This window comes from Didymella exigua (assembly GCF_010094145.1).
Source record: "Didymella exigua CBS 183.55 unplaced genomic scaffold M421scaffold_26, whole genome shotgun sequence".
Classification (NCBI taxonomy): Eukaryota; Fungi; Ascomycota; class Dothideomycetes; order Pleosporales; family Didymellaceae; genus Didymella; species Didymella exigua.
In genome coordinates this window covers 134,433-157,149 of record NW_022984800.1, presented here as the reverse complement: position 1 = coordinate 157,149, position 22,717 = coordinate 134,433, and the positions used below count along the sequence as shown (strand labels likewise).

The window sequence follows — 22,717 nt, the reverse complement described above, 5'->3', positions numbered from 1 at the left end:
TCGGGAACTTGTGAAAGGCGCGACTTTGATTTGATCATCGACGTAGTTTTCAGGCAGTTCTTGGCAAGTCGAACCCAAATTCGGAAGGCGCATGTACCCTGGCCAGCAAGGCACAGCAGGAGGATAGAATGCTTACCTTCTTCACATGCATGTTCTGAATGGTGCGGGGTGCATACAAGATGGGTGAGACGCGACCAATGAAGATGTTGACTGTAGAACTGGTCTTGATTGTGTGGAGGTGCAGCTTTGTGAAACGCTTTGGCTGATCTAACATAATGATGCTATGCAATTGAAAGCAATTGCAGAAGCGCCTCTGCGTTTGAGATGGGGTCCTGCACAAGCCGAAATAATTCGTTGGCTGAAGTAGCCGCCATGTACCTGAAGATGACCTGGTAAGGGAACAGCCCCATCTGCAAGAAGTGCAGAAGAACCGACGCGCAGCTTGATACGTCCGTGGCTCAGGATGGAAGTACAGCAACTTCCCCAGAGCCTCAGAACGCTGCTGGACGGTGCCTTGACACCAAACTCCACTGTGTCCCACTGTGACATGAGTGCGTTGATAGGAGCCACGATCAACTCGATGGCTGTAGTGACTGAAGTCGAGAGTGATGAAGCCGTGCTCGCATTCGCAGGCCGGATAGGCTCGTAGGCTCAATCCTCAGGACGAGACGGGAAGGCCACTGACCATGCGGAAGAGTTCGAAAGCGAGACCTGGCGTTTCACGCACCGCCATCTCGACATCCTCGCGCATTGACAGATCGGGGTTGGCACGGAATGTCTGGACGATGACGTCCCGCAGCCCGCGATCGGTGTGGAAGGTCGACTCGTAGGCCTCTTGGCAGGCGTCTGCAAACTCAGGGCTGTTCAGATGCAGGGACATCTGATAGGAGAACTTGTTGCGTGCGAGCGACTTCAGGCCAGCGATGCCGTACCTGTGATGCAAGTTAGCACGGGGTTCTTCGGCAAGGGACCCGTTACTAGTTGAAGAAAGTGACACGGTGACGCGCACCATTCTAGATGCGCAAAACGAAGGATCGAGATGAAGCAAGCAGTGATTGGGCAATGTCACCGCAGAGGGCCATGTGCTGGGCTGTGGCGGGGTTGATGGATGACTGCGCGGCTCTCGATTGGCACTCTAGTCATGCTGCTGACGCATGTCGCGGCGTGTCGGAGACTTTCCGCCGTGATATGCAACGCGGCGCGACGCAGGACGACGAAAGTTGCGATCGCGCATTTCAGATGGCTGACAAGCCAATAGGACGAGAAAGGAAAGACGGTGGTGGGACATGACGAAAGGTAGTACGTACTTCTCAGCAATCGCGTACACCTTGGCGTGGATGACAAGATGAGCGCTCTCGACGTCAACCTCTGGCTCCATGATCACGCTCTCGAGGTAGTCGTCTGCAAACTTCTCCACCGTTGGCGTATGAGGTAGCTTCAGTAATGCATCGAGAGGCTGGGACAGAGTTTCCTCGGCAGGAGGCGTCAAGGGGCTTGCTGCGGACATCTGTGCAAGCAGTGGATCTTCCAAGAACGCCAAATTGATCTTCTTCAGTGGCATGCGCTTTGTCAAGGGCGACGTCACTGGGGAGGGCGATTGAGGACGAGTCGATCCTTGCAAAGTCTGGCGTGAGAGGGGCTTGTTGAGGTAGTCCAGGTGGTAGAAGTCTGCAGGGTCATTTAGCGCCGTCTCAGTGTGCTACACAGTATTTGTGCTTACAGTGGACCATGTGTTCGACAGCTTCTGCATCATCTTCTGTCAGGTCGATAACGCCAGTTGACGATTCCTGGAAGCCTTCGCGGCATGCTCCTTCGAAGAATGTGGAGCGGGTTGCAAGGAGAGCACGATGTACCGGGTATCTTTTGCTTCCACAGACAATGGTCAGATCTGAGTACTTGCCGCATTCAAACAGTCTGAACGACTTAGCCGGGAACTTGAAATCAGAGAGGTGTTACTCACGATGCGAGAGCGGACTTGAGCTCAACTGTGGGGGAGTCCATGTTTGATGTGTATGGGCTTGGACTTCGTAGGGCAAATGCGTTCTTCTTTGAGTGGGGTGGAGGGGCTATTTAATAGAGGTCGTGTGAAACTCTGGATCTGCAGCGTGAAGATCTTGGATGTACAGGACGCGACTCGAAAACTTTTGTAGCTTGGCGAACTACGTAGGCGCGTGGAGGTCGTTTGACAATTTGGGCGTGCTGATCCGCGGGGATGGTAACTACTAACAAGGGCGAGGGATCTTCGGCAGGCGAACCAGGTAGAACCCCAACTGTAGCCGAGTTTGCTACGAAGGTATGCTGTACTTGAAGGTACGTCGTTCCGATGAAGACTTATGGGTATATGCAGATAGCAGGGTCAAGTTCAAGCAACGAGGGCACGCAACCTCTTGTATGCTCAAGAAATGGCGTCGGGACTCTAGGCGCATTCATTTGTTTCCTGTAGGCCGTTGCATGGGCCCGCAATCTGGTCATGCTACTGGTGCTAAGTCACAGGGCCCCCTTCGCTCTCTGCCGACAGCCCAAAGGCTAAGCTGACACGCGGTCCTCGGTCAACGAGGCGGTTCGGCTTGGTTGCTAAATAGCGCTAAGTCGGGCCCAGAGCGCAGGGAAGGGTGTTGTTGGAGCGCGCGTGGTTGCTGGGATAGGCTGCATATATCGAGACCTAACGTTCTCGGTGGCTGTGTGGCTGCAGCGCAAAGCCAGCAAGCTGACAGAAACCATTCCTGCCAGCTCGGCTATGCATTGGTTCTCGAGCCGCTCAGGAGAAAGCCCCCGGCCAGAAAGACTTTTACTTGCTGAACGAGAGCTCACCATCAGCGTGGCCAATGAGCGGTACAGCCGTTGTTCATGCATTGACACTTGCTGTCAACCCCATGCCCATAACATCGGTGAAACGAGAGCGCCGTCCACCCGCTCCCAAGATCTTGCGGGGTAGTGGCAGGCATGGAGGATATGCAGCATGAGCCGTTGCACCACAATGAAAGTGACAGAAAACAGCCTTTCTGCCAACCAGAGGTTCGGTGCAACAGCCGTTCCAGGCCCGCTGGCAAAGTGGTGATCGCTGCCTGTTTGAGGTTTGTCCCAGATGCAGCAGCGGGAGTGCTTCCTGCCTCGCCTGTTCTCAACCAAAGAGAAGGCAGCTCGCTATTGTGCTTTTCCGAGCGACTGCGGCAGCACGTCGTTGTCTCGAAAGCTTTTCGTTGAGATGCTGTTGAGTACGGAAATGAAAGTGCCCTTGCAGAAGGCTGCGACGTCTGTCAGACGAAGCCTGATTAGGTACTGCGTTTGTGTTCCTTCAGACGCTGGACAGCAATGCCCACGCAGGAACACTAAGACTTTCGGCGGTAAACAAGCCGCTGAAGCTCTTCCACGCCAAAGTACATGCAGTTCTTCCAGCATCAAAGAAGTTCGTTGTCCGGCTCCCGGTTCGAGACTGTGGCGGGCACTGCCGGCTGCGCCAAATGGCTCGCCTTCATAGCGCCGGTACTTAAGACCAGCTCCTCACGTAGAGTAGCGATACAGCTGCGCCAGGTCTCTAGCAAAGAGAAGGCGTCGGCCGTATAGCCGATCATGTAGCCAGAAGAGGCCTGGGAAAAGGCCAGACGAGGATTCCGGTGTCCGTCTTGAGGTAGTGTCAGCAGCTGCGAGTTCGGGGGCAGCTGTGACGGAGAGCAAGCCATTGGGTGAGGACGTGGTCAGCTGAGCACAATGAAATTGGGAAAGTAAAACGGGTCATTGATAAGAGCATTGAGCCCTTCAACGCGCTCAGTTTCACAGTGATTCGTGATGTTAGTGTTGGTGTTGAAGGAGCCCCCCCGGTTGGTTAAGGGCAGCTAGCCGTGACGGGCAGAGGCGATGGGACCAGGGTGGACAATTGACGTCGTCGGTATCGGCGAAGCTCTGCGATGACACTTTGCGCCAGCAAACAGCCTCCGGCGGCCCTTTTGCGCTCTTTCACAGGTGAAGCTGGTGAAACTGCTTGGAGCCTCTCGCGCCTTCCTCCTCCACGTGCTTTCCCTTTCCCCCGTATTGCCACGGCACCTTAGATTCGTCGCCGAAGCTGCCCCGCGTCATCGCCGCTCTGAGCACCTCCAGCCTCAACCACACAACCATGGGCGACTACAAGCTGTCAGCCACGCTGCGTGGCCACGATGATGACGTCCGTAGCGTCGTCTTTCCATCATCAGCCTCGATCGTTTCGGCATCGCGAGATTCTACGGTCCGTCTGTGGAAGCAAGAGTGCACTAAGCCGCCCACATACGACAGCACCATTGTCAAGACACACGGGAAGGAGTTTGTGAACTCTCTCGCCATCGTTCCTCCTTCGCCACAATACCCTGAGGGGCTCATTGCTTCTGGTGGCAAGGACCAGATCATCGATGTACGGCAGCCCGGCAAAAACATCGAGGACGACGCAGAAGCTCTCCTCGTTGGTCACGGCAACAATGTCAGCGCGCTCGACGTCAGCCAAGATGGCAAATATATCGTTAGCGGGGGCTGGGATCTGGAGGCACGCTTGTGGGTAGTAGGCAAATGGGGCGAGTCGAGGAAGCTGGGAGAGCACGGCGCAGCAGTCTGGGCGGTGCTTGCCTACGACAGTAACACTATCATCACCGGCTGCGCCGACAAACAGATCCGCATCTTCACTCTCGCAGGCAAGCAGACACGGTCGATCCAAGCACCAGAGGTCGTGCGAGCTCTGTGCCGGCTGCCAGGAAACCACTCTTCTGGCGCGCAGTTCGCCTCAGCAGGCAACGACGCCATCGTCCGATTGTGGACATTGCAGGGCAAGCAGGTCGCTGAGCTGCACGGTCATGAGAACTTCATTTACTCACTTGCAGTACGACCGGATGGCGCGCTCGTCAGCGCAGGAGAGGACCGCACGGTGCGCGTGTGGCAGAACAACGAGTGCGTCCAGACAATAACACACCCTGCCATCTCCGTCTGGTCCGTTGCAGTCTGTCAGGAGAATGGTGACATCGTCTCTGGAGCCAGCGACAAGCTCGTTCGAGTTTTCACTCGCGACCAGGGACGCTATGCCGCCTCGACCGAGATCGAACAATTCAATGAGGATGTCAAGGGCTCTTCGATACCACAGCAGACGGTCGGAAATATCAACAAGGAGCAGCTTCCAGGCCCAGAGTTTCTCACACAACGGTCAGGCACAAAGGAGGGCCAGGTTCAGATGATTTCGGAGGCCAATGGCAACGTCTCGGCATATCAGTGGTCGACGGCTGCGAACCAGTGGGTGAATATTGGCACAGTGGTCGATTCAGCTGGAAGTGGAGGACGAAAGATCTCGTACAATGGCAAAGAATACGATTACGTCTTCGACGTCGACATCGAAGAAGGCAAGCCTCCGCTCAAGCTGCCGTACAACGTCAATCAGAACCACTACGAGGTAGCCCGCAAGTTCATCGAGGACAATGAGCTGCCACTTACATACCTCGACCAAGTCGCAAACTTCATCGTACAAAACACGCAGGGTGCCACACTAGGCCAGAGTAGCGCGCAGGGTGCAGACCCATGGGGGTCCGAATCGCGGTATCGCCCCGGAGATGCAAACGAGGTGCGGTCACAGCCGCCGCAAACTCCAGCTGCACCGAGCATTCTACCTCAGAAGGACTACCTCCCTATTGTTACAGGCAATCATGACGTCATATTCAAGAAGTTGCAGGAATTCAACCAAGCGCTGGTGGACAATGGTCAGAAGGGTGTTTCACTGAATCCCTCCGACATTGAACAACTGGACAAGACCGTTTCTGCCCTTAAGAAGGGCGTTGGTAAAAATGTTGAGCTAGCTGGCCTGGGTCTACTGGTTAAGGCGGCAACAGAGTGGCCGACAGAGAAGCGTCTCCCAGCTCTCGACTTGATTCGTCTGGCCTTAACTCTAGAGGAACCAGCAGCATACCTGGTATCACCCGAGCAGAATTTGGTGAAGGGCCTCGTCGAGTCTGGCGTATTCTCCGCAGAGTCACCTTCCAACAATACAATGATGGCAGTCCGTCTGGTGAGCAACTTACTCCAAACGGAGAAGGGCCGCCTCCTGGCCAGCACAGAATTCGACAGTATTCACCCTCTGGTTGCACCCTTCCTTACAGCAAGCACCCGCAACTTGATCATCGCGCTTACCACCCTGTACATCAACTACTCGGTGCTTCTCACATCGGAAAACAATGCGGACCGTGCTTTGTCACTGCTTGATGACCTGGGCAAGATCCTCAACTCAGCCACCGACTCTGAGGCGGTGTACCGCGCCCTCGTAGCTACTGGAACACTGCTCAGCTTGGGCCCCGACTTCTGCGAGGCTGGTAGGGACATCCTGCAGATTGGCGATGCTGTCAACTTCGCGGAGAGCAAGGTCAAGGAACCCCGGATCAAGAACGTTGTCGCGGAGATTCGGCAAAAGCTGCACGATTGAGTTTCGTGCATGTTAGCCTGACCCTGCTGCACTGACGTCCCGAGATAGACCCACTCTTCTGTCGGCCTAACACTTGTGGAATTTGGAAACACGGCAGAGTAACTTCGTGGTCGGACGGCATCGACGATTTTGCATCTGACGGTGTCGAAAGACGACAATGTAATTTGAGAACGAGCCTGATCACTTGCGGTTCCGAGGCATGGGCATGTACAGCGAGCACTACCAGCACCAAAAAAGAGCATCTTTACGATGACACCGAATACATCAGCATCAGCATCACCTCCCCTGTCTTTCGCTTCAACTCCAGCGTCGTGACTACCTCATAGTAACGTTACCGTCCCTTGCTGACGACAGCCCACAACTGTAGCAACGTCATCTTCCCGACTCAAATCTTCGCCTAAATTTTCGCCTCATCCGATGTCACTAGTTGCGATACGAACAGATCATGTAGACCGCGTGACGAGCTTATTTGCACCTCGTCCATGCACTTCGCACTAATCCTCCCTGCATACAAGCAGGCCCATGTCACTCACGGCTTTTCACCGAGCATTACCGAGCACCTCCACCGTGCACAACCTCCATCTCCATGACTTGCAACATTGAGGTCCATCTCACACATCCCATAGCGACAGGAGCTTTAGTGATGATATGACATGCCCTGACTCTGCTTCCCTGTGCAACTGGGGCGACGCGCGCATGCATGCAGACGTCCAAGTGCCGTGCGGTGCAGCTGCAACGACGTTGGCTTGTGCAAGACGGCAGTCGATCTTCCCGCGGCAACTCGACTCTTGCCGCCCCCAACCAACCGCCACATCCGCTGCAGATCATCAGTCGCACGCGTAAGCTTTGCCTCGACACGGCGCTGATCAGGGCAAGCTTGTGAGTGACGTGACGTAGTTCTGCCAAAAAAGTATGTATGGTGCAGGATCGGTGTGTCGGCGCTTGCAAGCGCCGATGTGAGACGCGCCCAGCTAGCAAGTGCTGCAGGAAGGCCTTTGGAGAGACGTGAGAAGAGGGGGTAGGGAAGGATGCGCCGAAGGAAGCAGAAAGGGAGGTTAGGCGAAGAGACTATATTCGTGAGGCGGGACGGAGGGAGAGTAGAGGTTGGGGGGAGGAGAAAAGTAAATGACGCTTCGCTGTATAGGGCATAGCGCGGCCCAGTCTCGACTTAGATATCTGCAGACTTACAGAGAGATAGGTTGCGCGAGGCGAGATAGTAAAAGCACATCAATTTGCCCATATCTTACATGAGTATTCTTGTCAAGTACGCTTTGAGCTCGGTGCTGCGTACCCAGAAATGTCAGCCGACCAGCCGACGTCGGTCGATTTGCCTAATGTCCCCACCGTCCAGCACAGTTCAAGTTTCTCTCTTACAGAAGAAAAGGTCTTGAGAGTGTAGTGCGAGAGCATACAGTACTATCAGCAGTTACATGGCTTCCGAATTGCGGAAGATGAGCACAGTGCACATCAAATTGGATCAGTCAAAATTGGGACGTACAGCATTGCACAACAATTGAGAAGTCACTTTGTTAAACACACCGCTAGTTATCTCTATTTTCTGTTATTCATCTCAATCATGATAGATCATTCCTCAAATTCCTGCACAATCTGTCAAAACCAACCCCACATGAACATAATGGGAACGTTCAAAAAGGCTAGAAGAAGCGTGTAAAAGTGACGACCATCGCCTCAGCCCCTACGGTTGAGCTCGTAAAGTTGCTTCTCGCCGCACCTATAAACTCATCAGGCTCGTTTCCCGTCAGCGTTTGAGTAGCCTTGCAGCCCGTGCCGAAGCACACACTGAGACTGGGCGTAGAGGTCTTCAATGTTGTAGAAGCACCGGTGCCTATAATGGGCTTGGATTCGGTAGGGACAGCGACGTACCAGCACTTCATATCGCTGCATACCTTGATCAAAGATGGTGCGCTGGGACCAGTGGGGTATGGAGACACGCTCGTAGGCACTGAGTGTTGTGAAGGTCTTCGGAGGCGCCTAGGCGTAGTGAGTGGACTGGATGAACTTTGTTTCCTTGGGCGGTTCGCCGTTCTTGCCAGTGTCCTTTCACGGGTTCAGATGGGTAGATGGACTCGTTGGGTAGGCTGGAAATGTTGCCTGTCTCCTTGGAGGGAGATACAGATGACTTCCTGTCGCTCTCCTTTTGGAAAGATAGCTCTCGTTACCAGTGGGAGGGGAGGTGGGAGGTGCGACAACTGGGGTTCGAGTTTTAATCTCGGTGGTCATGTATGTCTTGGTCAACGAGTTGAGAGGGCAGTCATTGACGACGTCGTGACACTTGCTGATGGTGCGGACGGTTTAGGCTCATGCAAAGCAGAAGCGGAGATTAAGGGAGTGACCTCAATTAAGACTGAGGCAGACTCAGAGTGCGAGAGAACGATGGACTCAGAATCCGGAGCCGAAGGAGACACAGCAGGTGTAACCTCTGGCGACCGCAGAGCGGAGACTGAAGCGGACAACGAGATAGATAGAGAAAGTCTATCCAGGTCGATGAGCGAAAAAAATTGCAACAGTCTATCTATTGCTTCTTTGTCTTCGTTGAAAACACCTAGGGTGGCTATCAGGAAGGTATGATTCCAGGATTCAGCTAGCTTTTCATAGTGTTGCCTGTGCACATGTTCTTTATGGATACCTCGAGCCCAGAGAACGACCCAGCTGAGGTTCCAAAGCGCGTGCATGCAAAGCTGGCAGAAATATTGCACCAGAACTGCTCTTATACCTGGAAAATCGACGACATTGAGTTTTCCAGTTCTGTTTCGTAGACTGTTTGAGCAAAATGGGCGAAAAGAGTACGAGCATCTCCGTCTCTGTTGACGTGATGCTGCAGGCGCTGAACACTGATCTTGCTTGACAGAAAGCTCCAAGATTCGCGGTTGACAAAGAACATTCGTCCGCCCGGCGCTGGGCGTAGCGCCAAAACTTCGTTCTCGAGGAGTGGAAACAGCGTTAGTGTGTTGTGTTAATGAAGGCGGCTTGACTTACGACTTGCTAGACAAACGCGTTAGAGATCGATTTCTGTATAGGAATCAACAAAATATCCCAGAATTATTTGCAGTACTTTGAGAAGAACTTTTATGGCTGTCTCTAGAAGAGTCGACTGCCGCAACAGTCAATCACGCAACGTGGCGTGTGCAGCGCAATGCGTTATTGCATCCGTGTTGAGTATGTGATATAGACATTGGCTACTAACAGGCTCAAGTCTGAATCGATGATGCAGACTCACAACTCGTGATACCTTTACGATCATTGGTTATAGCTGACCCTAAGGTCAGCGTCCAATGGTGTTTCGACGAGAGGGCACCCGCACACGGACCGATCAATTTTGAGGGCAAAAACATATCTCACAATATACAGAGTCTTACTTACAGTTTTGTTGTGCGGCCTGGTGCTAGAACCCCCTGCTGTCCTAGGTCAAACTGTCAAGCCTTGTATTGTAAATTTGGTAAACCACTTTTCACCAAAAATGCGGCAAAGGCAGCACTAACTGCGAGAGCACTTGATTTATCCGGCGAGGCAATTTTGATATATATGATAGTTACTATAGTTGACCATGAGAGTCTGTGTTTTCAGAGAAATCAGAGATCACGAGTGAAGTCTCGACTGAAACCAATTGCCTCCAATAATTCTGCAATTGAGTGGGTTTACGGTGAGTAAAAGCCCGCAATCCTATGAAATGGCGTGTCTAGATAGTGCTACCCTTATAGGATGATTGGGATCGAGTTCGTCTTTTACATCGTAGGTTATACAGCTCCCAGCAAGCATCGTCCATAGAACATCACTCGTGCGATTACGATGACCTTACTTTACCAGCTCGAAGTAATAGTCGGGAGTGTTGAAGGAACTGTTTTATTTGCCGTTGTAAAGACACTACATTCAAGTCCACGCTGAAGGCCCACGCATCGCTGGCATGGCAATCGCTAATTGTGGAGCCTATCCATCGATCTTACTTCTTCTTTACAGAGAATATGTCGGAAGTGCTGATCAAATGCCCAACCGGGCATGGTACGCATGCTTGCTCCGATTCGGTGCCTTACGCAAGGATAATGGTGCTGCAAGGCCTGCAACGTTACTGCATGGACTTTTGCGCTACTTGTAAGGTCGTTCTGTGGATCAGCATCTCGGAGTCAGTCGAAGCATGTGTAGAAGATCTCTTGAAGATTCGAAAGGCTTGGCCTGCGACTCCATCACCTCAGTATAGCGTGGAAGCTGTTCGCATTACCGGCATGAATTGCTAATCAATCGCATGCAACCGCATCTGGATAGAGGTCGAGGGACGTACTGTTGACAAGTCGAAGATGAAGAAAGCTTCTGATGTTACTAAAAAAGCGGCTTGTTCGAGAATCTTGCGTAGGATCTGGTGTGGTAGGTGCTGATGAACCTGCCGCATGGGCAGCGGCATTGGCGTTGGTCCCCACATCACCTCCAGCTGAGAGAATTTTCCCTGGGAGAGCCATTTCTCTTTCCAAACCTGAGTGAGTGAGTGAGTGAGTGAGTGAGTGAGGGTGTGTGTGTTGTAGTTGATGTGAGCTGCGAGTTTGACGAATGGGCCAAGACATTCGTACATTGACATGACTCTTATGGGTGTACCAGGGCTTGAACGCTGGACCCTGATCACAAACCCCTAAGGGGGACCCTAGTAAATATAAGCGCAGGTGAACTGAATGGGATAGTTTGGGCCGGAGTATCGGTGGTGAGTAGTTCTCTCGTGTCATCTTACAGCTTTTTAAAGCAGTAGCAAGGACCCTTCACATGTTCCGAATAATACCGGGATGTCTTACATGGTTCTTATCACCGAGTTGTTAGTAGACGCCTATCTTGGTGGCGGCTGTTGTTGCCCAATAGTGTAACTCTTTGTCTTTTCATGTTTTTTGCCGCCGAGCTCGTGCTCCTCCCTACCTACTTCGTCAGCCGGCGACCACGCCTCCAATGCACCTTCTTGGCGAATATTGGGTGATAAATCCGCATGGAAAAAACGAATGACATGTGACTTCATTCATCTTGTCTAGCTTTTGTCTTGAAAAATCAGTGCCACAGTAACTAGCATGCTGCATCTCCTGTTCGTGCGCAGTGATTAGTCCGGCCCATTTTATAGCACGTGTCGGAACGAGGGCATACTAAGACTGTCATGATGTATTAGCACGAACACGCGTATGAGCAAAGACCAGAAGCGAGGTATAGATAGTATATGCACCTGCATAATCACTGTGGTGAACGCGCTGCCCAATGGCCGATGGAAAGAATTTCGCAAGCTTTACACGAGCTGGACTAGCAACAGGAACTTCGAATACGACTAATGCACACCAATCCCTGTACTAGCGGAAGTTACGGTCCTGCCTTTGCAACACCACAGTACTGCTTGACCTTAGCTATTGGGCTTGGTACGGTCTCAATTGCGATCGTGCATGGCGCCGGCGGCGTTGAAGCGACCGCATGAATAATACTATCCTAGTTCAGACCAGCAACACCCAGCATATTCGCCAGCTGAAGATCTTCCTCCGTCTCAACCTTGTACGGGCTATGCGCATCTGCATTCAGACGGCCTGCGACCTTCGTCTTTCAGCCCGCATACCACTCAAAGAAGTCCTGCTTCGAGCAGCTCTCGAACATACCCCTCGCCGTATCCCGGTTACCGTGACAGTACGAAACCACCTTCATCCTTGCATAGTCAACAAACGCCGTAATATGCGTGCGGCAAAGCGAATTCACGTCCTTTCTGACAACGAGCGCGCTGCGGACGCCATGACGTCTATCGCAGAGTGGGATCGTAGGGTCGAAAGGTCGCAGACTAGGGTTCCAGCCAACCAGCTCGTCAGGTATGCCGGGTTACCTGTCCCGCCGGCGTGTCTCGAACGGAAGGCGGCGGATGATTAGAGAGATGCCGATGCGTGTCATGATGGGAGAGGCGATCTCGCTCTGAGCACTTAACTGTGCTGCGGCGACGGAGACGGCTTCGAAGGTGCGGCAGTCGAATTCCTCCTCTGCAGCACAGGGAATAAACATGCCGGTGACTTTTGGGCCGTCGATTCTCTCCATATGTTCGCGACGCCTGTGGTCGTAGATGTGCCGGAGATTATCGACGATATGGTGAAATTCCACGAGGTTAAGATCCATTGCGCTTTTGGTATCCTCTGGGAAGCTGTACACGACCAAATTGCCAGGCTAGGTCTCCTGTTGACTCTGTGCTTAGATCCGACCTGTAGTCTGTGACGCCCCACTACAACGTGTCCATGACCTATCTGGCGGTGTGGAGCTTGATCCATGCGCCCAACCATTATTATACCACCTTCGTCGAGGAAGCTGTCGTAGTCGCCAAGGTGTTCTTGAAATGGAAGTAGTGGAGTTGCATCTCCTGCGCGGTCATCGTTGGTGTTGGCAGCTGCCTCGACAACGTTCGCCTGCGGTGGCTGGCAGACCCAAGCAAAATGAGGCACTTCGCCGTCCTCTGGAAAGACAAGCACAAGTTTGGTGTACGTGCTCGGGCGATGGGAGTCGGAGAAGTCGGAGAACACCTTACAAACGAGCTTGTGAACAGATCAGTCGCTCTTCTGGCACTCTCGGGAACAGTATCTGTAACCACGTGGCTCAGATCACATGATATCCTATTGTAGCAGGCACTGCCCGGTGGGCAAGTGCACTTACCTGAGAGCTGAAAGCTTGAACATCACGACATCAGACAACACGACAACAGATAGCAATACAATCGTTGTTCACAGTCTCCGACCGACACTGCTCACGCAGTTACGGTATCTACCTTGAAGGCGGCCTGTTCATCTAGTGCCCTTGTGACTGCACATGGCACACTTCAGAGGATTTTCCGGTGGGATGCAAGTATGACTGTGTGGGTGCGCCATGGCGAGTCGATGATGCTAAGGCTAAAGATACGAAACGAATGAGGACATGGCAGGACTTCTAGCACTGTTGGGCCGCTTATTGTGGGGATAAACACACACGTTTGCGTTTGCGTTGGTCGTGTGCGGACTGGTGCCATGGGGCTTGCATGAGAGCGGGAAGCTTCCACGGCAATTGTGGCGCAAACGCGTGACTGCATATTGGCGGTGAGCAACTCGTGTGGAATTTCCAAAGAACTTGTGCAATTGTGTGATTCACGTTGAAATCAGATGTCAGATTCTCGTATCCTGGAACTGAGTTCAACGCAAACACTTGGCCAGGTCTGAGATGGCCGCTGCTCATGCTGCGTGCCGCTCTGAGGTGATTGCTGTGGGTAGTGCTACTGCCCATGTTGACGTGGCTATTGTCCTTGTTGATGTCCTTGGTCCACATTCGAAACCGGGTAGAGGTTCATGTTGCTCAAGTCGTCCTGCTGATCGGTAGAGGAGGTTAACGGATTGTGCCATGGGTTTTGCACGCCTGCCAACGGCATATCCTCATCCCAGTTGTTGACGAATGGATTGCCGAAAGTACCAGACAGTTGAAGATCCTCGAGTGGAAAGCTTCCATACGGGGAAACATCTTGTGGAAATTGCCCAGTGCCATAGTAGTTCTGATCTGTGCGCTCAGCATAGTACTGGTGGCCAGTCGCTGAAGCTGAGCCATCGAAGAAGTTTCCCTGAGCCCAGTCGAGACTAGTGCTTTGACGTCCATACGCTGTGGCAGGACGCTTAGGTATTTGCATGTCTGCAGCACTGCTTGCCACGCTTTCGGCGAGTAGCTCGATAGCCTTCTCCTGAAGAACCGGTGCAACATTCTGTAGGATTCGGCGCACTACGTAGTAGGCTCGTTCTGCCACAGGGTCGTTTTGTTGCATTACCTGCAGCCAGTTGATCAGCTTTTGGATATCAGCAGTGATTGAAGCGTTGTTGTCCTTCGTTTGGCGGCTTTGATATCCCACTTCAAGCAGTAAGACAGCAGCACATTGCATAACTACGCACCCTTATTAGCGTCGAGTCATTTCTCACCCGGTCATGCTGGTACTTACTGATGTGTATCACGTTCCACCAAGGTGCCTTCATGTATACGAAATCCAGGTCAGGTTCGTCAGGAAACAAGGCCATCATCTCACGAGCCGATGTAACACAGATGTTGGCCATCTGCACATTGAACGCAGCAGAAGTATCGCTTTCATTCTGGATACGGCGCTCTGTTCGGCACAAGCAGGGGCGTGTAATGAGGATCTTGGTGCTCCAGTAGTGCATCAGAAGGAGAAGATGCTCACGTTCGACTTCGCCTTGCTGTTGTGAGCCGCTTGGAGACTTCGCGCCACTCAGTGCTTGAGAAGACCACTCTTCGAGGTCCTGGAGCAAATCTTTGATCCTGCCCTGGACATTCTGCGGCAAAAGGAGTAAGCATAATTTCGACGGAAGGGGCAAACCTTTGAGGGTCTGATGGACGCTAAAGACCAATGTCTCGGTGTGACATACCTGCCAAGATCGAGCTGCAGTTCGAGGCGCATATAGACTGGTCAAGACTCTCTGCGTAAGAAGTTCAATCTTGATGGTGTTCACGAGATACTCGTCTGAGCCAACCGAGTTGCCGATCTGCGAACTCGCTTCTTGGGATCTTGAGTTAGCGAGATTAGATACCCGTCGCTTGCTAGCAGGCTGTTTATCACCAACGTTAGCTGCAGGCAGAGGAACCGTGCAATCTTCGTTCGAAATAATGGGCGGGCGGCCGGTGATGGAACTGGCCAGACATTCTATCGAATGCAAACTCCACCAAGTCCGTAGTAGCATCTCTTTCTTGGTTGAATCTGCAGCAGGGTCTTCGTTCCGTAGGTGCAGACCAAGCGCTAGGGCAAGCCTGATCGATATACCGACCATGAGCCATGCGCGGCTTACATGACCAATTGCCAGAAAGTAAATGGAGAAAACAGCAGTCTAAGAGGATATTAGCCTTTACACGCAAAGGTCATGGATCTACTTACTGCTTGGACCAACAATAGATCCGGCGCAGAAATGAACATGATGGTGCTATTCATGCCGAGAAGGTGAGATGCCCGAGTCATGTAGACTAGGTGATCGCGTTCGTCTCCCTGCCACCCCGTGTTGGTCAAGTGAGAGTGCTTTGCGCCGATTGCGAAAATCAGATTCATCAAGGCCCGCCAGCGATCTGGTACCTGAAATGCTCTGTTCTGCTTTAGTGCGGAGATAAACCTACGCACTTGATCCTCGAAGCTCCGAGGTACTACGGGGAATGTACTGTGGACCGTGCTCATGTAGCAATGCAGAAGCTGCTCGGCGATCTCAGGATCGGGAAGCTCGTACGGATTGACGACAATTTCCAGTTCGATATTGTCACTGTCGAGATAGAACGTAGCATCAGTGATATGCCGGATCGGTACATGCCCTCCCTTCTCTCTGCGCTGGTGGAGTGCCTCTGAGCGCTCATCGCCGGCGTGTTTACCAATACCGGGTGGTCCGTATGGAAGCCCGTAAGATTGGCCGTCGTTGCTCTGTGACTGACGCTGAACGGAACGCAGCCACTGCACTTCTGAATTTTGTCCGACATACCCTGTCTCCCTTGACTCGCGAGTCCGCAAGAGGTCTTCATCCAGGTAATCCAAGTCTTCGTTTGACCCCACCGAAGCCGTGACATGCGCTTCACCGTGTTGTTGTGTGAGATCAACTGGGTCTGGGCTTTCGTTGACAGAAGACTTTCGAGTTCGTTTACCGGAAGATGGAAGGCAGGGCACACCCGGCTGTGGGGATAGCATGTCGTCTTCTGCCTGGAAGTCTGGTCAGCAATTCGATGTTACATGTTGGACCCAAAGGACTCACTGCGTCGATAACATCTTGGACCTTCTTCTTGTCGTCTTCACTCAGCCCTTTACTGAGTTCGTTGAAAAGGGTCACGAAAGTGTGGTTCAGATCGATCGCTCTACCCGTGGTCAGTAACCATTGCGTTTTCGGCCAGCCTACTAGACTTACTCCTTCAGTCGATCGCGCCGAGCTTGCTCATAAACACAAGTAAGTCCATTGACGCGGCAACTGATGCAACACGGGATATCACCGGAGCACTTGACCTCTGCTGTGGGATCAGAAAGGACTTGAGAAGGGCCGCTGCGACGGGCAGGTGGGATGAGCTTACTTCGTCTGCGGCAAGTCTTGCAGGCTCTTGTACTGCACAGCCAGCGTCAGTGGTCTATACATGAATATGGGATGACTAGAAAGAAGGGCTTACACGCGATCTTCTCTGCTCTGGGCGGACGGCTTTGATGGAGGTGACCCGCGGTCAAGCTTGGGAATGGCTACCTTACCTCGTGCGAAGGCCATGTCGTAATGGAAGTAACAGTTGTGCGATAGAGTAGGGCTCCGCGGAGCTGTGCGCTCAGGGCGAATTGGCCTCCAGGTTGGGTACCAGAGTCCTCAATCTTGAAACCTGGAGGGGCTCGCGAAAGTAACACCAATTCAAATTCGGGATGCGCACAGTCGCTATGCAAGGGCATTCCAAACGAGCGAATGCGCGACACAGAGTCACAGACAACGCGCCTTCCGCAGTGAGAAGGTCATCAAACGTGTAAAGATGGTGTTCGGGCGTGGGATCGCCTGATCCTTTTGAATGTGATGTGAGCAGCTAGCTGAGCAGCTGGCTGAGCAACTCGCTGAGACAGTTACTGGTAATGTCTTGCAGCTGTGTGCGCAGCTTGCACTTTGTTGCTATCAGAAACAGGGCGATAGCACAGGGCATGTTATGTGCACCGAGAGAGGGACGCGTTTTGCCACAGACATTGTCGCCTAAGCACACCACAAGGCATGGAAAGTTCTTCCGGGATCTATACTTGCTGCCATTCGCTAAAAGTTTGCCATAAATTGCGCGTGGCTATATAGGGGATGATGATCGAAATGGTAGGTTGACATCGGAGTACTCGTTCGTTATTGGGTGGGTCCGAGTTCCGAGTCTCGATTTCTGCGACGAATGAGATGGCAGAACAGCTCACGATTGTGGGCATGCTGCTAGTTGATCGTGATCTCTACCGACAGAGTCTGTGTACGAAGTATTCGTACCGCCTCAGCACAGTTGACAATGGACGACCTTTCTATCACGTGACAATGACGTCGTGGCACAGCCGACTTCTCCTCGTGGGACCTCAAACGTGTCATTGCGCCCTGCTGAGCCAGATATCTACTAACTAATACCCGTTCTAGCGGAGCGCACCTGATTTGTGCAAAGATATACAGGACCCTGCGCCCGGTTCTATGTTTGCCAGCGGAGGGCTCGCCGTCGTCATCTGATAATATGGTCCCATGCAATTATAGTGTTTCCGACGCGCAGAGTACGACCTCCTCAGGGCCTCAGCTGGCAGCTAAGAACGCCTACGCTGCAAAGATACAAACAAGTTTGCAGACCTGCCCTTATACAGATGGACGTCTTCTTTAAAACTTGTAGATTGCTCATGTACGAATTCATACCAACTTGGAGACTGCAGTGCCTCGAACGCTGAGTTGATCTCGAATCATCAGCCAAATGCAGCCATAATCCATCATCCTTGACCGATATCTCTCTCACCAGCTGGCTCCGTACAGTTAATGCCCAACAACCCTGCATCTACATTCTTACAAGTGTACACCGGGGCCTTGCCACTAGGGACCTGCACAGTGATATTTTCTGCTCGGATGTTGCTGCAGCGATCGGGCGCACTACAAATTAAACTTCCAGCTTCCGGGTCGTACTTTGCTGAAGTCGTGCCAAACATGTTCTTGATGGTAATATCCTCAATGGTCAAGTTTGCCTGATGCATGTGAGCTGCGGTTCAAAGATGCTCGTGGGGTACATGTGCACAACTTACAGGGTGCTGGTAACAGAGGGTCTGATTCTTCTGCCCATAGCATTGGGTAATCGTGATAGCGCGGTCGTTGTTCACATTCCTGAACAGATCGTACGTCACGTTGCGGACTCTTCCCAGTCCCCCACCACCGTTGAGCAGCGTCTGGAAGCTGGTTTCGATGCCGGGCCACACCTTGATCCGGGCTCCATCGCTGGAGTCTGCGAGAGAGACGTTGTAGATGTAGAGGTTCTCCACAATGTCGGTCTTGTTCGCATACTGACCCAATGAGCCAACACTGATACCGTGCGAGCCGGTGCAGTCAAGACCTTGGACCACGATGTTGGTGCTATTCGGCTTGAAGGATACACAGTCGTCCGTGTTTATGATGACTGAGTCTTGGATGACCACACGATCTGAGCGGTAGGTATCCCACCCGTCCGAGTTGGCGATCTTGGTACCATTGAGACTTGTTGCTTTGAGGTCCATGTTACTGATCAAGATGTCCGTCGAGTTGGCGATGATATTGAACCAGTTTGGTGAGTTGCGCATTCGCAGATTTGACATGGTCGCTCCCTTCATGCCATCAAAAGCGAAGAGCAAGGGTCTGCGCATGCTAGTATTTTTCGTCACTTCCTTCCAAAACGCCTCGCCATGACCGTCCAGAACGCTGCCTTCCTTACTCAGGTCTCCATAGATATTGACATCTTCGCCGCCCCACTTCCAGAATACAGCCTGAAGCTGAAATTCATACATGAAAGCGTTCTCTGCCCAGTAGTACACGTCGCTGTCATCGAAATGCACCTCACCGGTGATGACAACATCAACGTGCTTCAAGAAAGTCAAGTCGATGGGAGAAGCGATGTGATAGACATCATCTAGAATGATAGTGCCGCCGTTGTTGCACTTCTTGAAAGCTTGATAGATAGCGCCAGCATCATCACGGGTCGCATTGCTTCCTGGGACGACGAAGCATCGGCGCTTCGGGTTGCGAGGGGGCGAGTACGGGAATTTCGTTCCAGTGTCGTAAGGCGCTGCCTTTAGGTATGGACGCGGTATAATAGCATGCTTCTCTGGCTTGGCCGGTGTCGACGCTGCCAGCCCGACCAGAACTGCCGAAGAAACGAGGCTGAGAATATCGAGTCGCATCGTGCTTATGCTGCAAGTATAAAGGTGTGACTATGTCTCCAGCGGATGCGAGACATATAAGTACGTTCGATGCGTATCGCCTCCGTTGCGCTGTTGTACAAAGCGTGTGGGCATCCGGCAATTTTTCCAGATCGTAGGTCTGATACGTGGATGAATCATTTCAGGAACGGCTGCGGGAAGTAGCAAAGGCTTGGAAGTGTTCTTGGAACTGTTCCCGCTAAGCCAAGATCGTCGCGAGCAGGTCTTGTGTGAGGAAGTTCGGATCCGTCGGGCGGCGGGTAATTGACCCCCGAGTCAAGATTTCGCGGATCGCGGCATGAGAAGTCGGGGAATCTTGTCTTTACCCCACCTGTGATGGGTGGAAAACGTCCCTGCCAAGCGCCTGGCGAAGTGCTTGGATTTTCCTGCCGATGTATAGCATCCAGAGCTAGGACACTGATGCCGCTTGACCAGGACTCGAATATACCCACCGCACTCTCACGGTGCATTCGATACTGTGCGTGCAATGCTACCAAAAGCAATGGTGTTGCCATCCGCATGTATGCAACAGGAGGAAAGGCGCGGCTTTCAGGATGACTTGCGAGTGTCGAGACAAGTCTGGGATGCCTTTGGAATCGTATGAAGTGATTACCAGCAGGACATACGCTGCATCAAAATATGCAATTGTCAGTGCTGCGAAGGCATCGCTGAACGTCATTGCCCCTGTAGCCTGGCTAAGACGTGCCCGCGTACTGTCCTCGTCCCACAGCCATCGACTCGTAGGCCCAGACGTCGTTGACGCCTCGCAAAGGATCCATGCACCCCGTCAGTCCGAGCTCGCAAATTCTGCAGCGCCATAACGCAACGCATGGGCTTCTGGATCATGGGCGGGTCTTCGTACAGCAATGTGCCGTATGTAACATTTTCTGCGCACAGCGGGACGTTGAGACCATCCGTGGCCACCTGGATAAACAACATCTGCATCCTGACATGGTAGAAGAGCTGACACAGCACGCCATATCCACACTGCCCCGGCCCAGCGATCTCGAGGAGTCGCGCCGCCCCGTAGTTATGGGCGTGGTATGCGCCAGCAGTAGCTGGCTACATGGTCTCGAAGAAGCTGAAAAGAACACCCGTCGATACCATAGGGATCGTGACATCGCTTGCGGTACCGCTGTTCTGCAGTATATTCTGGTGAGCGCGAAGTGCCGTGCCGTACAGATCATGAGCCTGCCGGGTCATAGCCGTGTTGGAGCCCATGATAGCCCCATATGCGGTTGCTGTTGCTTCGAGAGCCAGTATTGAGGCCTTGTCCAGTTTGTCTGTGGCGAGATGTGGGAGACGCTGAAGCCATGTCAGCTGGTTCCGGATGTCCATGCTCTCGCCTTGTGACGTGAAGTGGTTCAGGAAGATCTCGTAGAACGCTATGGTGGTGGTCGATACCAGAACATCTCTGTCAGTCTGTAAACCACGTGCGCACGGCATTAATGTAGACTTGGTCTTGCGCCATCTCTTCATATCGTTCTGTGCATTCGCATTCATATCTACAATCAATGGTCCTTCCAGCGGCACTGGGCAAACTTTTCGAGTCCGCCTTCGCATGAGGCATTGCACAAGGCGTTTCTTCTGACAAATTGAGCATGCTCTCTCGTTCTCGGAGGTATTGCGTGGAGGAACTCATGAGATCGAAGATCTTGCCTGCGACTAAAAGCCAGGATCGCGATCAACCTCAGCCAGACCCGCCTGCATCCTCCTGATTGGCCCAGAGCATCCACACTCACACTTGCCCAAAGGGATGAGCATGACGATTCGGTACGCTACCGTACGAGCATACGATGCCTGCTCAGCCCCGTTGCAAGCAACTTCAAGATACTGTTCTAGGAAAGTCTCGGAACATGTTGGCGGCTGTATCGTGATTCCGACTCGATTCGGGGAGCCATTTTGTGTGGCCCACCTGTGAGCGAAGTCGTTCGGTGTCTGCCGAGTGCGCCGAAAATTGCCGTCAACACTCGACTACGGAGCATTCGACCCATGAGTCGACTTGATCCCTCATTGTGCATACACTAGGATCCGCAGAAATACTGCATAGGGAATGTTTGAGTAGCCGTCGAATACTGTATCTCGATACGAGAAATCTATGCAGCGGTACGTCCACACGCGCTCCAGCGATCACCGCTGGACAGCCTGGACGCTAAACGCTGGTCGCATTGTTTGCTGCGCGCGTTCTAGCAAGCAGAGTGCGGAACAGCACCCTACCGGTAGTTCCGCGGAGCCAGGATGCTCAGAACGGATTTTCGAAACGAGGACGGCGGCGATGCTGTGGGTAACTTGATAACTAGGGAACACGGCAGCGGTGCAAGAATAACTTCTTGTCACAAGACAAACTATCGAGCTGTGATAATGCGCCATTAAATATATGTATAGCTATTGAAAATTTGAACACTTGCTACGAAGGTTCTACATCGGAGTCGTTACTTCACGTCCCCCATTAACATGTCCCCGGACGCTTCTTAAGGCGGTCCCGGAGGATCCTCAGCCGTGCTGAAGGCTAGGCTGCCTCCCCCTCCAGCTGCGGCACGCAGTTGCCTTCAGCAAGCATTGATGTCAGCATCAGTGTAGATGCATACGGAGCTAGGGCCGCTGCTGGTCTTCTTGGACTCGTGGCCGGGAGAGGTACCCTCGAACTCCTGGCAGATGACGTCTGTGCCAGTGATGCAGGAGTTTTTGATAGTAGCAGTGTCACCAAAGTTGGAGTTGATCCCGACGAGACCAGCAGAGCCACCTGAAGCAGTGACACCGTCGATCTTGACGTGGCGTTCGCCTTGCTGCGGAATGGTCAGTGATCTGGCTCATTCGTACGGGACGAGAGGGGAAGCTTACAGTCTTGCAATTGCCACAAGAGCGGTACAACTTACCGAAGTCCTCAACGAAGAAGCCTGAGATGGAGATTGTGCCCATACCATTATGCTGAACGACTTTATCCTTAGCGCCCTTCGCGCCTCCACCGGACACGGTGCCGTCGCCGTCGCCCTTGAAGGTAAGAGCATCCTCGCAGACTGCCTCCCACCAGACGTTTGATATTTTACAAGCACCGAGGCAATGAACACCTTCCAACTGATCGGCTCCGATGATAACATTGCTCAGCGAGCCTCCGTCTGCAACGAGAAAGACAGCATCTCTGTCACCTCCCTCGCCAGGCGTACAAGAGACACCACGGCCGAACCTGACCATTCCACCATCGAAGTCGGTGACTTTCATGGGTGCGGAGAGAGTCGATTCGCCAGCAGCGGCTGGGAACGATTTAGACGCATTCGAGCCTACACTGCTGGGCTTACTAGGGGTGGTAGAGCCAGTTTTAGAGCCAGATTTAGAGCCAGTTTTAGAGCCAGATTTAGAGTCAGATTTAGAGCCAGAGCTAGGTTTAGAGCCAGATT

The 22,717-nt window shown here is 52.7% G+C and overlaps 7 protein-coding genes across 7 annotated transcripts in view; 1 reads left to right on the top strand and 6 right to left on the bottom strand.

Moving 5' to 3' along the window:
* Window positions 1-234: 234 nt before the first annotated feature.
* Window positions 235-2,001, bottom strand: M421DRAFT_397921 (uncharacterized protein; the record flags this gene model as incomplete). The annotated part of the gene is made up of 4 exons (XM_033590149.1): window positions 235-932; window positions 1,308-1,668; window positions 1,721-1,914; window positions 1,961-2,001. The coding sequence occupies 4 exons, from the start codon at window positions 1,999-2,001 to the stop codon at window positions 659-661; spliced, it is 870 nt and encodes a 289-aa protein (XP_033446051.1). The 3' UTR covers window positions 235-658.
* Window positions 2,002-4,111: 2,110 nt separating this feature from the next.
* On the top strand, window positions 4,112-6,421 carry M421DRAFT_94426 (phospholipase A-2-activating protein; the record flags this gene model as incomplete). Its single annotated transcript, XM_033598204.1, has 1 exon — window positions 4,112-6,421. One exon carries the CDS (start codon window positions 4,112-4,114, stop codon window positions 6,419-6,421), a length of 2,310 nt encoding a protein of 769 aa, XP_033446050.1.
* A 5,460-nt stretch (window positions 6,422-11,881) lies between these two features.
* M421DRAFT_94425 (uncharacterized protein) lies at window positions 11,882-12,547 on the bottom strand (the record flags this gene model as incomplete). The annotated part of the gene is made up of 3 exons (XM_033598203.1): window positions 11,882-11,976; window positions 12,006-12,085; window positions 12,264-12,547. 3 exons carry the CDS (start codon window positions 12,545-12,547, stop codon window positions 11,882-11,884), a joined length of 459 nt encoding a protein of 152 aa, XP_033446049.1.
* Window positions 12,548-13,584: 1,037 nt separating this feature from the next.
* On the bottom strand, window positions 13,585-16,398 carry M421DRAFT_231773 (uncharacterized protein). Its single transcript, XM_033588410.1, has 4 exons — window positions 16,321-16,398; window positions 15,318-16,270; window positions 14,373-15,270; window positions 13,585-14,317 (listed from the first exon to the last, which is right to left on the bottom strand). The coding sequence occupies exons 2-4, from the start codon at window positions 16,104-16,106 to the stop codon at window positions 13,686-13,688; spliced, it is 2,319 nt and encodes a 772-aa protein (XP_033446048.1). The 5' UTR covers window positions 16,107-16,270; window positions 16,321-16,398; the 3' UTR covers window positions 13,585-13,685.
* Window positions 16,399-17,873: 1,475 nt separating this feature from the next.
* Window positions 17,874-19,304, bottom strand: M421DRAFT_68968 (glycoside hydrolase family 28 protein; the record flags this gene model as incomplete). The annotated part of the gene is made up of 2 exons (XM_033596574.1): window positions 17,874-18,122; window positions 18,180-19,304. The coding sequence occupies 2 exons, from the start codon at window positions 19,302-19,304 to the stop codon at window positions 17,874-17,876; spliced, it is 1,374 nt and encodes a 457-aa protein (XP_033446047.1).
* Window positions 19,305-20,004: 700 nt separating this feature from the next.
* Window positions 20,005-20,927, bottom strand: M421DRAFT_423354 (uncharacterized protein). The gene has a single exon (XM_033593438.1). It carries the CDS (start codon window positions 20,823-20,825, stop codon window positions 20,385-20,387), a length of 441 nt encoding a protein of 146 aa, XP_033446046.1. The 5' UTR covers window positions 20,826-20,927; the 3' UTR covers window positions 20,005-20,384.
* Window positions 20,928-21,871: 944 nt separating this feature from the next.
* M421DRAFT_102893 (polysaccharide lyase family 3 protein) overlaps window positions 21,872-22,717 on the bottom strand; it is a gene marked incomplete at both ends in the record, with an annotated part of 3,120 nt that continues 2,274 nt past the window's right edge. Inside the window, 2 exons of the mRNA XM_033586839.1 lie at window positions 21,872-22,108; window positions 22,164-22,613. Of these exons, the coding sequence (XP_033446045.1) occupies window positions 21,872-22,108; window positions 22,164-22,613 (687 nt within the window). The remainder of the gene's footprint in view (window positions 22,109-22,163; window positions 22,614-22,717) is intronic.